We start from the raw sequence: 15,556 nt of genomic DNA on the forward strand, positions 1-15,556 counted from the left end.
CATGCTTTACTTTTAAATAAATTCAGAGCACTAGGTTATACAGTTCTCTCTTGGTATCCTTGGGAGATTGGTTCCAGGACCAATACCAAAATCTACATGATGCCCAAGTCCCTTATATAAGAGGCATAATACCGTATATCCAAAATTTGATCTGTCATTACATGGATAAACTGGGAGGATTAAAATGTTTTTAAAAATCTGGAGTTGCTATTAATAGGACTTTGGAATGCAAAACGTTATTATATTTTTGCTTGGTTATTTAGTCGAAATTTAGTATCCTACATGAGAGACTAACAGCCCCCCCCACACACATATTCTTTGGGGTTATTTATCCATATGAAAATTTTAAAATATACATCTTTAAAAAATTAGTTGAGGCAACCATAGAAACCCAGAATATAGACTTTTTATTACTTGAAATTTCCAAATATTGTAGTTTGGGGTACCTGCTTAGGATCTGATCCCATCAGATGATATACTAAAATTTTTAAAGTGTGTAGGTTTGTATATTTACATATATACAGTAATTAACAAATTTGCAAAATTTACGTGGTTTAGTATTTAAAAGGTACAAAAGGGAATGTAGTATAAAATCTCCCTTTTATCCACCCATCAAGATCTCTCAAAAGGTAATCACTGTTACCAATTTCTTATGTAGCTTTCCAGAAATAACCTCTGTATATACAAGCAAATAACATACATGTTAAAATGTGTTATTGTATAACTGTAAGCCAGTTAGCCATGCCCAAACTATTTTCAACTGCAACAAGCTATGAAAATTCAAACTACAGATTCATCTAACTTGGTTCAAATAGACTTGACAGGTAGATATTATAAAACTATAGTATTTAATTTACTTCTTTATTTTAAAATTTTATTTTTGACTGCATTGGGTCTTTGTTGCTGTACTCAGGCTTTCTCTAGTTGTGGTGAGCGGGGGCTACTCTTCGTGGCGGTGTGCAGGCTTCTCATCGCGGTGGCTTCTCTTGTTGCGGAGCATGGGCTCCAGGCACGTGGGCTTCAGTAGTTGTGGCTCGTGGGCTCAGTAGTTGTGGCTCGCAGGCTCTAGAGTGCAGGCTCAGTAGTTGTGGCACACAGGCTTAGTTGCTCCGCGGCATATGGGATCTTCCCAGACCAGGGCTTGAACCTGTGTCCTCTGCATTGACAGGTGGATTCTTAACCACTGCGCCACCAGGGAAGCCGAAAATTATAGTATTTTAGATGGAACTAAATGTTATTGTCAGGCTGTTAGGTTTTTTTGGGGGGGGGCGGTGGAAGGGTGCTTTTGTTTGTTTTTGCCTTAATCATTGAAATTGAGAAATTGATGCTGATTTAGTGTGCATAAGTTTAATTTAGGGGGAGGATTTTAGAGGACTGATATGGAGTGATAAAAATTTGCTGTCTGGGTTCTTTTCCAGCCCTACAGACGAAATCCTAAAGGTTCTAATCCTTTCAGAGCTACTTAAATTATTTTGGCAAACGCATGGGAGAAGAGTATGCTTTGTGTCATCCTGCACTTTTGATTACCATAAGCCCTTTGGAAATACATATATATGTATATATTTTTTTGCGGTACGCGGGCCTCTCACTGTTGTGGTCTCTCCCGTTGCGGAGCACAGGCTCCGGACGCGCAGGCTCAGCGGCCATGGCTCACGGGCCTAGCATGTGGGATCTTCCCGGACCAGGGCATGAACCCGTGTCCCCTGCACCGGCAGGCGGACTCTCAACCACTGCGCCACCAGGGAGGCCTCCGGAAATACATATTTTATACACACATACACACACATATTTTGGAAGGAGTTTTTTGAGTCACGGGATATCTCCTGAGATTATCCACATCTTGATTTTATAATTCTCAAACAATTAACAGAAGCACCCTAAGAAGTCTGTATACAAATATAATGGCATGGAGACATACAGAAAAAGGAATAAAGGCTTGGCTCTCAATTTATCTAGTGTGGAAAAATGAAAAGATATTAGAATTGGAAGAATTTTAGTAGGAATCTGGTCCAGAGAGATAAGCAAAAATTGGTCAGATGTGAGGGAAAACAAAAGCAAAACAGTAATGGAGACCTGTAATTACAGTTGACCCTTGAACAATGTGAGGGTTAGGGGTGCTGACCCCTGTGCAGTTGAAGATCAGAGTATAACTTATAGTTATTATAGTTGGCCCTTCCTATCCGTGGTTCCCCCATAACTGCGATTCCACATCTGCGGATTCAAGTAGTACTGTAGTATTTACTGTTGGAAAAAATCCACGTGTAAGTGGACCTGCGCAGTTCAAACCTATGTTGCTCAAGGGTCAGCTGTCTGTCTATTGGTAAAGAGGCTAGAGAATGTTGCTGGAATGGCCAGAGGCAGAGAGGATTAAATTGGGAAGTGATTAGTGAACTGTGTGATGAAGTTGAGGTACACAATTCCCTCATTTCCATCAGGCACATGCTCCTTAGTGGAATTGCAGGAGTAAAATTATGGAAGATATGACAAGCATGTTTGTTTGACTTTAGGGATAAGATAGGAAGGTATGATGTAAGTAAAGCAAATTGGTGGTGCTGGGGCCTTAAATAAGAAGTGTTAGTTTTTAGTTGGTTGAAATAACAGCCAGTGAAGATGTTTTCCTTTTTTATTTATAACTTATTATGTGCTCGTTAAAACACATAAGAAAATAAAAATTACCTAAAGCCTTTTACTCTGTCCTCTGAGATTTTCTTTGGAAGTGTAAAATTCAAAACAGGTTCTACTATATAGTTCTGTATCTTGGTAATTTCAAATGATATTAACATCAAAACATTTTTCTCATGTGATTAAGTATTCTCTGAAAATATTTTCAGTATAGGTTTCATGGAATGGATAAGATGTAATTTTTTTATAGCATTCCCCTTTTGGACATTTAGGTTACTTGCAGTTTTTGTTTTTTTCCATTTATGAATTATGAGGACTGGAGATTTAAGTGTTAAGGTGAACAGAATGTCAGATTAAGAAGGTAGCCTTGTGTGTCTTTCCAAGCATAGATTGAAAAGTTTTTGAGAAAGCTGAAATTGTTGTTTTATTTTATTTTTCATTTTGAAAGTAATGAAAACTACATTTATTTACAGAATATTACAGAAAATTTGCAAGATAAAAAATTAGCTCAAAACTGTTTGCTTCTGCTATTTTTGTTGTGTCTATATGGTATCTTTTTAGATGGCTTGAAGGGTTTAACTAATTGGAAGAGCTGAGTTGTAATTTAAAAGATTAGGGAGGAGTATTTGAGGGGTGAGAAAATGATTTTTTTTAAGTAATAATATTTGTTTCCTTCACTCAGTCGACAGATGTGTTTGAGTCACCTTTGTTCCGACTGCTGAGCAATGTTCATTCTAGGTTTTAATCACTGTTTTCTGCTTTAGCAATATCTTGCCAAGAGTTCTGAAGAATAGTTTTAGTGATCTTGTGTGAAAATTTTAATACATAAATAGAACATTGATTAGAAGAGATTATAACTTGTGGTTGAATGTCCTGTTTGCCTGTAGAAAAACTGTGTGCATGTATTTTATTCTTTTCTTCCTAGCAGTTTTCAAGGCAGAAATAGACCTGGAGGGCTGTCATTGCATATTTGTTGAATTCCTATCAAAATGTCTAGAAGATTCTTCACTAGAGGGGCCATTCTTCAAAGCAAAAAAATATCTCCAGAATTAGTTAAATGTTTCATCATGTTTTTTCAGAGAAGGCAGGATAAAGTGAGATTACATCAAACACATATTAATGGTATATTTTACAGTGACTTGTCCAAGGTTACCTAATAAATGTCAGTAAGAGCTAGAGTAAAAGGAAAATGTAGAGAGGTAGGAAATGATGATATTTATTTATTTATTTTTGAGGCAGTTTAGAGTTGAGAGGAAGCTTAGGCATGTTACTGGTATTCACATGATAGTACCTCCTGACCCTTCTTTTCTCCTTCCAAAAAAAATTTTTTTTGATTAAAAAGGAAACGAGGTAAAATCAACGTTTTGATGAATAGCCTGATTATACAGTGTACACACTTAATCTTTTGCCTGTTTTTCTAGTTCTCGGACTTATCAAAAGTGAAGAATATCCATGTTTTTAATTTTAGTGTTGTTTTTACTGTTGCTCTTAAAAGGTCTTTGAAGGAGAAGTTTCAAAGCCTTAATTAAAATCTATGGGATTTATAGTTTTGTGCTTTTACACTATTACTTTCTGTGGCTCTCTAAAACCCAGATATGTTAACAGTTCCATTTTCTTTAAAATAGGAATTTCATAGCATTGTTAATAGAGGAGTGCATTTTTTTCTTCAAGTGGAAATATTTTGATTGTATTTTATGTCTATTAAAATTTTTTTAAAGTATAAAGTTATAAGATCAACCAGAAAAAGATGTTTTGAGTTACCAAAATAGATTTGATGACTTAAACTTTTTAACTTGAAATTTCAAGGATATCTCACTTGTCGACTCTATATTAGACCAGAAAAAAATCTGTACATTATTAGTGACTTGGTGACCTTACTTATAACTTAGTTATCTTTTCAGCTAAATTTCACTTTAATTGATAATTTAGATGCAAAACAATATGCATAACATGATCTCATTTTCATATTAAGCAGTAAAATATTTCTATATGTATGCGAAAAGTAATCTGGACTGATATACATCAAACTGTTAATTGCAGTCATCTTACTTCAATTAGAGTATTTAGGGGACACAAAGGTACTAAGTTTGTGTTCTCTTAAAGGACCTGTATGATTCTGGATTTCCATCTTTAAAGGATGATAAAACTTTTTTTTTTCCACTTCATATTAGGAATTATTAAAAAGATTTTTACACCTGTTTATATTGGATTATAACAAGATTTTACTTAGCTCAAGTCACATTCGGGAAGCTTTGTATGGAAATGCTACCTGTTTGCAAAGTGCCTTGAGATTGGCAGAGAAAAGATCCTGTCTTGGTGTAAACCTTCATTGTAATTGTCCTCCTTGGGTCAGCAGTGGTGTTAGTAGCTGTTTTTGTCAGTTAATACTGAAAATTTCCCTGCTAGAATTTATTGATTAAAAATATTATTTATTTAACTTTTTTGACAACTTTATTGAAATATATTTTGTGAACCATACAGTTCATCATTTAAAGTGTATAGTTTAGTGGTTTTGGTAATGTTCACAGATACGTGGAAACCATCATCACAGTCAGTCTTAAATTACCTCAAAAATTTTCATTACCTCAAAAAGAAATCCCGTACCTTTTATCACCCCATGTCTCACCTTCACCCCACCTCAAGCAATACACTAATCTACTTTCTGTTTCTATAGATTTCTCTATTCTGGACTTGAATATGAGGGGAATCATATAGTATATGGTCTTTTGTGACTGGCTTCTTTCTCTTAGCATAATGTTTTCAAGGTTCATCAATATTATAGCATGTATCAATATTTCATTTTTTGTTTTCTTTTTTATAAATTTATTTTATTTTTGGCTGCGTTGGGTCTTCATTGCTGCGCGCGGGCTTTCTCTAGTTGCGGTGAGCAGGGGCTACTCTTCGTTGTGGTGCGCTGGCTTCTCATTGCGGTGGTTTCTCGTTGCGGAGCACGGGCTCTAGGCGCGCGGGCTTCAGTAGTTGTGGCACGCGAGCTCTAGAGCGCAGGCTCAGTAGTTGTGGCACACGGGCTTAGTTGCTCCGCGGCATGTGAGATCTTCTTGGACCAGGCTCGAACCCGAATGTTTCATTTCTTTTATGGCTGAGTAAATTCCAGTGCATGGGTATATCACATTGCTTATCCATTTGTTAGTTGATGGACATTTGGGTTGTTTTCACCTTTATTATGAATAATGCTGCTATAAACATTAGTGTACTGATTTTTTTGTGGACATACGTAATTTCTTACATGTTGATTAATGAATAAGCTAGCTGAAAATAAGCTCATCACTGATGAGTAAATACCTACTCTTAAAAATCTAGCTATTCAGGTTTGGATTTCTTTTTGGTGTTCTAAAATTGATTGCAGTGATGGTGGCACAAGTCTGTAAATATGCTAACATGTTTTGCCTTGTACACTTTAAATGGCCAAATTGTATGGTGTGTGAATTATATCTCAATAAAATTGTTATTAAAAAGAATACGGCTTCCCTGGTGGCGCAGTGGTTTGAGAGTCCGCCTGCCGATGCAGGGGACACGGGTTCGTGCCCTGGTCCGGGAAGATCCCACATGCCGCGGAGTGGCTAGACCCGTGAGCCATGGCTGCTGAGCCTGCGTGTCGGGAGCCTGTGCTCCTCAACGGGAGAGGCCACAACAGTGCAAGGCCCGCGTACTGCCAAAAAAAAAAAAAGAATAAAAATTTGATCAGTAGAAGAAAAAATATTGGCCGTTGATAATCAAGATTTTATATCAACAGTTGTAGTGTACTTGGGAGAAAATAGCATTTTACAACTGCTTGTCAGTATAGCTTTTAGCTCTGTTACTCCTGTATTAAAGACTTGACCTGTTTATTTTTTTTTTTATTAGAAAGTTAACCTATGCTCTGAAATGAAATTATTCCATTTTCCAGAGATAATTTGCTGTTAATAGTTTGCTGTATATGCCTTCAGATTCTGTTTGTATGCATATATGCAACCTGTTATTTTTTCAATGGAAATGAAATTTTACGTATACTGTTTCATACCATGCTTTAAAACAAAATTTATTGAAGCACATTTTACATATCATAAAATCTACCCAATTTAAGTGTACAATTCGTTTATTTTTAGTAACTTTACCGAGTGGTGCAGCAATCATTAATTTTGGAACATGATCATCCTCCCAATAATTATATCCCTCATGTCCATTGACAGACAGTTAATGCTCTTTTCTACCCTCAGCTCTAGGTGGCCACTAATCCACTTTCTTTCTCTATAGATTTGCCTGTTCTGAACATTTCGTATAAATGGAATCATACAATATACGGTCTCTTGTGTCTGGCTTCTTTCAGTTAGTAAAGTTTTTATGAGGTTAATCCATAAAGTCATATGTGTCAGTGTTTTTTCCTGTTTATTGCTGGTTTGTATTCCATTGTGTGGCTCTACCTCATTTTGTTTCTCCATTCATCAGTTTGGGACATTTAGGTTGCTCCCAACATTAGATTATTTTTGGCTTTTATGAATAATTACAACTTGCTCTTTTTCTCACTGATATTATGTATATCTGGGCAGATTTAAGAAATTAATACTTAAAAATGTACTGCAATTTTTTTTACTGCAGTTAAAAAACACTATATGTATTTCATTGTAGGATATACTATCATTTGTTTAACCAGTAATGTTAATGGATGTTTCTGAGTTCTGTTTTTTCACAATTATAAACAGTACTGCAGTGCATATTTTTCCACATTTATCTTTGTATGTGTGTTTTTGTGGTATAGATTTCTAAAAGTGGAATTGCTGGATTAAAGGGTGTGCACATTTACAGTTTTAGTAAAATATTGAAGACCAGAAAACATCTTTAGCTATAATTCTTTTTGATAATAAAACTCTGTCATCAACTTACTTGTACATTTGTGTATTTTAGTTAGCCAAGAAAAAGCAAGTTCTGCTTGCTTGAGTTAACAGAATATGTTGAGAAAAAAAATTTTTTGTGTCGAAAATGATAAACTTGTGGTTACCAAAGGGGAAAGGTGTGTGTTTGGGGGGGATAAATTAGGAGTTTGGGATTAACATACACACACTACTATATATAAAATAGATAATCAACAAGGACCTACTGTATAGCCCAGAGAACTCTACTCAATATTCCGAAATAATCTATACAGGAAAAGAATCTGAAAAAGAATGGGTATAGTTATATGTATAACTGAACCACTTTTCTGTACACCTGAAACTAACACAACAGTGTAAATCAACTATACCCCAATATAAAATAAAAATTAAATTAAAAAAAGAGAAAATGATAGGAACATATCCACTTCAAGGTCAAGGGTGATAAAATGGATATGTAATTCAGAAATATTTACTGTTATTTTACTTGTCTTTGAATTAGACTAAAAACATTGATGGCTATTAAAAAATTAATAGAACCTACATGGGGGTACTTTTAGTTAAAAAAACCTGGGTAATCGCAGATGGTGACAGAAATATGAGTTACGATTGCCAGTTTCCAGAGTGGTCTTCCCCATTTCCCCAGAATTTCCTTTTTTTTTTTCAGGTGAAGACACTGAAGCCACTTGTCTCCTACTGTATTTTTTGACATATGTATGTATTTTGACATATGTATGTATGTATGTATATGTGTGTATTTAATACACTGTCATCTCTTATGAAAAGCTGTAAAGTAAGTTTTTGACAAGGTGACAATAGGCCTGGGTTCTTGGTATTTGACTTTGAAGTTTTTTCTTTTTAAAGATACATGTATATTTGTGTGTGTGTGTGTGTGTGTGTGTGTGTATGTGGAGAGAGAGAGCTATTTGAAGTATTACAATTTTTGTTTAGTTTGTGCCAGAGAAAAAGTTAATGATCAATAAATGTTTGTGTTAATAGATTTATGAAATTAAGAAAACAGTGCCTAGAATCAGGCGTATTACATTTTTTAGAACTCAGTAAATGGATGAATACCCAAATAGGAAGAAATGACACATGGATTTGTAATCATGCAGCGTGTTTATGGGTAGTCGTTAGTGCCTCTTGAAGCAGACCTTTTCAGCTTCACATCCTCATTGGTATTTTTCCTTCTCTTTCCAAGTGAAGACCTGAGGGATGGAATAGCTAGTACTGTTTCCTAAGGTATATTATATTACTGTTACTGTAATAATATTGTTATATTGAATGGTAAAGAAATTAATAAATCTCATTTCCTCTCTTGGTAATTTCAAGTAATATGCTATTTGCATATCTGAACTTCCCAAATAAAGAGCTTACTTTTTGAGAACTTCTTAATAAGAACCTAGATTTCTGAATGTAATTTAACCATTGTTTTTTGGCTGTGGTTGCGCGGCTTGCGGGATCTTAGTTCTCCAACCAGGGATCCAGCCTGGGCCCCTTGCAGTGGAAACGTGGAGTCCTAACCACTGGACCGCCAGGGAATTCCCCCCCCCTTTTTTTTTAACCTTTCCTTGATTGATTAATGTTTACAGTACTGTAACAGTGAAACAAAATGCTCAGGACCTTATTGCCCCAGTTACTAGATGATCTCCAAGTTTTCTTGTTTTCTTTTAAAAAGAGAGATGGTAAATATTATTTCTTCTATCTGTGTGCTTGTGTGAATAGCCCTTCAGTACCAGCTCATTTGTAATTTGAATATGCATGATGAATATGCATAATACACATTGGGAACCCAGGTAACCTGACTTGTTAGAATTATGTGCAAATGAAGACTGGTAGTTGTCAGGGGAGAACTTTGGGGACTGAGAGCTCCAGGCTTTGGATTTTATAGTTTTAGATTTCAGATTTGTTTTTTTCAGGGTTCATGACTATGTTATGGGAGTTGGTGGATAGTTTAATTATTTGTAGTTTCTTTATTATATTCAAGTAATGGAATGGATCCCTTGGAGGATTCAGGCCCTTGATTATTTTGTCTATAAATTTACTAATCTGCATGATGATGTTATTTTTGCTTGCTATAGACTAGTATTAATCGTTATTTCAGAAAATATTATTTTGACTGGAATAAATTTGCATGAAAAACCCAGAGAAAGTAAATAACTAAAGTTAGATCACAGATTTTTTCTTTATTTGAAACATGAAAAATTGTAGAAGCTAAATGGATGTGTTTAGATTTATAGGAGACTGTAGTTTTATTTTATATTCTTTTTTTTATTTATTTATTTTTGGCTGTGTTGGGTCTTTGTTGCTGCGCGCGGACTTTCTCTAGTTGCGGCGAGCAGGGTCTACTCTTCGTTGCGGTGCACGGGCTTCTCATTGCAGTGGCTTCTCTCATTGTGGAGCACGGGCTCTAGGCGCGCGGGCTTCAGTAGTTGCAGCATGCGGGCTCAGTAGTTGTGGCTCACGGGCTCTAGAGCACAGGCTCAGTAGTTGTGGCACACGAGCTTAGTTGCTCTGCGGCATGTGGGATCTTCCTGGACCCGGGATCGAACCCGTGTCCCCTGCATTGGCAGGCGGATTCTCAACCACTGCGCCACCGGGGAAGCCCTATTTTATATTCTTGATAAATGGAAATGGATGTTCAAATGCTAGGGATATTATTTGTATTATTACAAATATGATGTTTTAATTCATTGTATGTATAACAGTCTAATTACTTGCTATATTAGCTGACAGGTTTATTAGGGATCACTTCAGCTTAGCGGGAAGTTCCTATAATATGTTTCCTGTTTTTGGTGGACTGTGGAAAATTAAGTTTCAGTTTGCATAACACTTGCTTACGGCATTGCTTTCTATTTCCAACAAATATATTCAATTCTTCATTATCGTCACTGAAGAAAAATAAAAACTGCTAACTGTAAAAAGAGTTGTTGAGCTTAGTTTATAAATAGTCTTTCATTTCACGTATAAAATTGATATTTCTGATGTTTTCTGTGTTATGACTTGCTAATTTAGCTTTATATTGGATTAAATGGCATTAGGATTTTCTAGGGTTGTGTAGTAGTCTAGTTGTGTTAATTTCCCATTAGTTGAGGACTAGCCAATAGACTGTTACTGCTCTTTTATTAAAATTTTATCTCCTTTCTCACATCTCAAGTTGTTTAAGTTTATTGAAAGACTTAGATTAGTGATTATAAAGTGTTTTGTGGTATTTAGTGCTTATGTGATTAGTAAATTCTGTCTTGACTCAGAAGTCAAGATTCAGTTATTTTAAAGTACAGACTCTGAGTTAAATAATCAGGAATCTCTCAATGCAGGTTAAAGGAATTGACATGGGATTTGGTAATGTATTTTAAAAGGTCCATGTTTATCTTTTCTAAATTATGCTGCATTTATTTATTAAAAATTCAGATGAATTTCATTAATATATCTTTATGAGTAATTATAGAATGTATTATGTGTGTATTGTGTGTATATGTGTATATAATATATTGTAAACTGTATCAAAGCATACAGTATTCCTTTGATACAGTTTAAAGTTATACAGTTAGAGCAACAATGGTTAAATTAAGGAAAAACAGCTCATTTGAGCATTAGAATTGCATGTTAGTTATTCTTAAGTCATTTTGATCTCTTTGTTAAACTAAAAATCTTTTTAAATTTTAGGGGGAAAAAAATAGTGGCTTTGATGTCCTTTACCATAATATGAAATATGGACAGATATCGACAAAAGAACTAGCAGATTTTGTAAGAGAAAGGTATGTATTTTTTAATAAGTAATTTAACAATTCATTATCAAGATAAATTTCAGAATATAAATAATTGAGAAAATTTCAGTTGGATTTAGATAAAAGTAATCAGTTACACTTTTAAAAAGTATACTATAGTTATACTTTAAAGTAGTGGTTCTCTGTCATCTACACACTGAGGACTAAATAGTGGCTGTCAGTGGCGTTGATAAACTCCTGATTTGCAAATCACTGCTTGAAAATATTATCTATATATTTTTCATTGAATATGCTAGCAAGGTGATACAGTAGAAAAACTGAGGAATTTTGTAGGATAAGATATTACCATTTCTCTAAACAAATATGTCGCTAAACAAACTTTTCAAATAATTTGAAAAGACTGTTTTCTGAACTTGTAGTTCAATTATGTATTATTATAACTTTTATATTTAAAGAGTCCTAAGTACATGTTTTTAAATTGTGTAAATTTAGAAACATAATTTTTTATTACTCTTAGAATACAATAGTCAATTACCACCTATTAAAATCAGTATAATTTTTTTTTGAATTCTATTTTTTTATACAGCAAGCTCTTATTAGTTATTATTTTATATATATTAGTGTATATATGTCAGTCCTAATCTCCCAATTCATTGCACCACCACCACCCTGCTTTCCCTCCTTGGTGTCCATATGTTTGTTCTCTACATCTGTGTCTTTGTTTCTGCCTTGCAAAGCAGTTCATCTGTACAGTTTTTTCTAGATTCCACATATATGCGTTAATATATGATAAAATCAGTATAATTTGATTTGATTAAGGCTATTTTGTGGCTGGACCCACTTGGTAATTTTTATGTGAACACATTTACAATCTTTACGTTGCTAACATAGGGATACTTTGCCTTTAGATACAGTACTTCATTCATTTATTTTTTCAATATATATCCCATGTCTGCTGTGTGCCAGGCACTTGTCTGGATTTTGGGGTTAAAGAGGCAGCTTCTGCTTCATGGAGTTTGTCAGCTGGTAGGAATTGGGGAACAAACTATTCCATGTTAGACAAATCCTCTTTGACTTCCATCTTTCTACTGGAGTTAAAAGGGGGACCATAAAGCCCTAAGTGCTATGGATAAAGTTGTCCCTCACTGGCTCACTTTTCATCACTAGCCAATAGTAAAAGTAAAAGGAGAGACTCTAGTACTCTGCATCTCCCGGCACATCCCCTAGCCTCCTTCTCCCCCAATACTTACATCACTACTATAATTATCTACCTTGAGACCAACAGAGCAGTGGTAATTATGCTTTTTAGCCCTATTTATGTCAGTTAAGAAGTCCAGGACTCCCGGGTCATCCCTCCTTTGCTCAGAATCTGACCCCTTAATGATTCTGTGGGCAGTGAGACACCTCCTTTCACTCCCCCTTCCCTACTTTATTTTTCTTCATAGCACTTAACAACCACCAGATACAAGTGATATTTTACTTATTTATTTGTCTGTCTGTTTCTCCCCACTAGACTGTAAACCCCACAAGGTCAGGGATTTTCTTTTTTTGTCTTTTTTGCTTATTGTTCATTCTCCTGCACTTAGGATAGAGCTCAGCCCTTAGTAGGCCCTCAGTAAAGATTTTTTGATAGAATGAATTTCTAACATCACTGTCCTAATCCAAGCTATCATTATTATTGCCTGGACTGCAGCAGTAGCACCTAACTGGCCTATCTACATTCATTCTTGTTTTCCTGCAACTTATTCTCTGTACTGTAATTGGAGTGTTTTTTGTTTTCTTCAAACTACAGATCAGTTTGTTACTCCTTGTTTAAACCATTTCAGAAGCTTCCTATTGCTCTTAAGACAGAACTGTGTGGTCTGATCCCAAATTGCCTTTCAAGCTTTAGCTCACACTAGACTCCTCTTTATTCAGACTCCTTTTTCCTCTCCAGAGACATTGGCTATTTTATTGGCAGGCTTTTTTTCAGTCCAGATTTTGTACATGCTTAGTCCTTGTTTGTACATGCTGACCTTCCGAGGTCAGCAGTGTGCTCACTTCTCCACGGATGCCTTTCCTAATCTCTCTGACTAGGTCAAAATCACTTATTGTAATCTCTCTCAACATCATATATCTCTTTGTAGTATTTATAAAATGTTGTAATACTCATTTTTGTTATTTGTTACTGTTTCTGTTCCTTATAGGGGAACAGTATACAAAATTCTGTTGTATCCAGTGCCTAGCACAGAGCCTGGCACAATTGGATACTCATATTTCTTGAAGGAGCGAATGATAAAGAAAGGAAGAAAAGATAGACATAAGCATATGCTATGCACTAAGGACTTTGCATACATTATCTCATTTAACTGTCAAAACTCTAAGTCCTATTTTATAGATAAGAAAATTGGGACCCAGAAAGGTTAAATAACTTCTTAACTTAGTCATTCAGACTTTCTTTCTCTCATATCCTCATCCTCTCCTCCCCACTTCCATGCTCCCTTCATTTCTCCTCCCTTTTTCCTTTGCTCCTTTCTTTCTTCCCTCCCTACAGCTTTATTGAGGTATAATTGACACACAATATGCTGCACATATTTAAAGTGTACAATTTCATACATTTTGATATATGCATGCACTCATGACCATCACCACAATCAAGATAGTGAACATATTCATCTCTCCTTTGTAATACCTTCCTTCTGTCCCCCCCCATCCATAAGCAACTACTCATCTGCTTTCGACACTTTGGTTAGTTTGCATTTTCTAGAATTTTATGTAAATAGAGTCATACAGGATATACTTGGTTGTCCAGTGCTTTCACTCAGTATAATTATTTTGAGATTGGTCCATGTTGTTGCATGTATCAGTAATTCATTCTTTTTTGTTATTGAGTAATATTCCATTTATGGATATATTGTAATTTATCTGTTGAAGGAAGTTAGTTGTATCTATTTTTTGAACTTTGTAATGAGTGTATCAATTTAATCATAGAGTAGATACTTTTTCTGACTCCTGTTACTCAGCACTTTTGTGAGATTCGTGTTGAATTTGGTATAATTTATTTACAATGCTGTTTAATATTAAATTATGTCAATTTACTAAATGTATTTATCTACTATTGTTGACAGACATTTGGGATGTTACCAGTTTTTTTACTGTTACAAGTAATACTGCTTTGAATATTCTTGCACACGTGTCTCAGTATACACATATTTAGATTAGTGATTTACCCTGGAGTAGAATTGCCAGGTCTTAGAGCATGTGTATGTTCAACTCTAGTAGTTAATGCCAAAGAATTTTCCAAGGTGGTTGTACCAGTTTACACCAACAGCAGCCTTGTTGGAGGGTTCCAGTTGCTGCATGTCCTCATCAACACTTGGTTTTGTCTGTCCTTTAATTTGAGCCATTTTGATAAGTAGTACTCTCTCATTGTGGTTTTAATTTGTGTTTCCCTGATGAATAATGAGATTGAACATCCTTTCATATTGCATCTTTTCTTTTATGGCCATTTGCGTCTTTTCTTTGCATCTTTCCTTTTTGCATCTTTTCTTTTATGAAAAGATGGCCATTTGCATCTTTTCTTTTATGAAGTATCTCTTCATCTTCTGCCTATTTTTCTGTTTTTTTTCTTCCTTTTAAAAAATAAATTGAAGGAATTCTTTATATATTCTAGATAAAAGCAGTTTGTAAATTATGTGTTGCAAATTTATGTAAATGAGTTTGAGTTTTATATGTCGTCTAGCAGCCTGGTGATTCTTGTTTATTCTGTTAATTTTATTTATCTGTACATTCTTTTGGATTTTCTGTGTGTGCAATCATCTTGTGAAAATGACAGTTTAATCTCTCCCTTTTTAATACCTTTTTATACCTTTTATTTCTTTTTCTTATTGCCCTGGCAAATACCTCCAGTGTAATGCTGAATAGAAATGGTGATGATAGGCATCCTTATCTTGTTCCCAGTCTCACATTTCACTCTTAAATATTTATTCTAGTTTTTTTCCCTGCTATTTATCAGATTATGGAAATTCTACATACTATTTTGGTAAGGCTTTTGTTTTCCTTTCTAAAAAAATCATGAATGGATGTTTTCTTTCTTTTGTTTTCTTTTGTTAGTCTGAATTACGTTGAATTTTGAATGTTAAACTAACTTCCCTTTCCTGGTATAAACCAAACTTTGTGGAGATGTATTATTGTTTTTATACATTAGTAGAACAGTTTGCTACTATTTTATTTCTTATGTTTGCATCTGTATTTATCAGTGAGATTGGCCTGAAAATTTCCTTTCTCTAAATATCCTTCTTACGTTTTACTAATCAAGGTTTGTTGGCTTCATTAAAAGGGGTTGGGGAGTATACCCTA

At 34.8% G+C, this 15,556-nt stretch overlaps 1 protein-coding gene across 1 annotated transcript in view; it reads left to right on the forward strand.

Annotated features, from left to right (window-relative positions):
- The window catches only part of FCHO2 (FCH and mu domain containing endocytic adaptor 2), a gene marked incomplete at its 5' end in the record, with an annotated part of 114,516 nt that overhangs the window by 4,555 nt on the left and 94,405 nt on the right, over positions 1-15,556 (forward strand). The window contains 1 exon segment of the mRNA XM_030845457.2: positions 11,157-11,248. Within this exon segment, the coding sequence (XP_030701317.2) occupies positions 11,157-11,248 (92 nt within the window).

Source organism: Globicephala melas, chromosome 3, assembly GCF_963455315.2.
Source record: "Globicephala melas chromosome 3, mGloMel1.2, whole genome shotgun sequence".
Classification (NCBI taxonomy): domain Eukaryota; kingdom Metazoa; phylum Chordata; class Mammalia; order Artiodactyla; family Delphinidae; genus Globicephala; species Globicephala melas.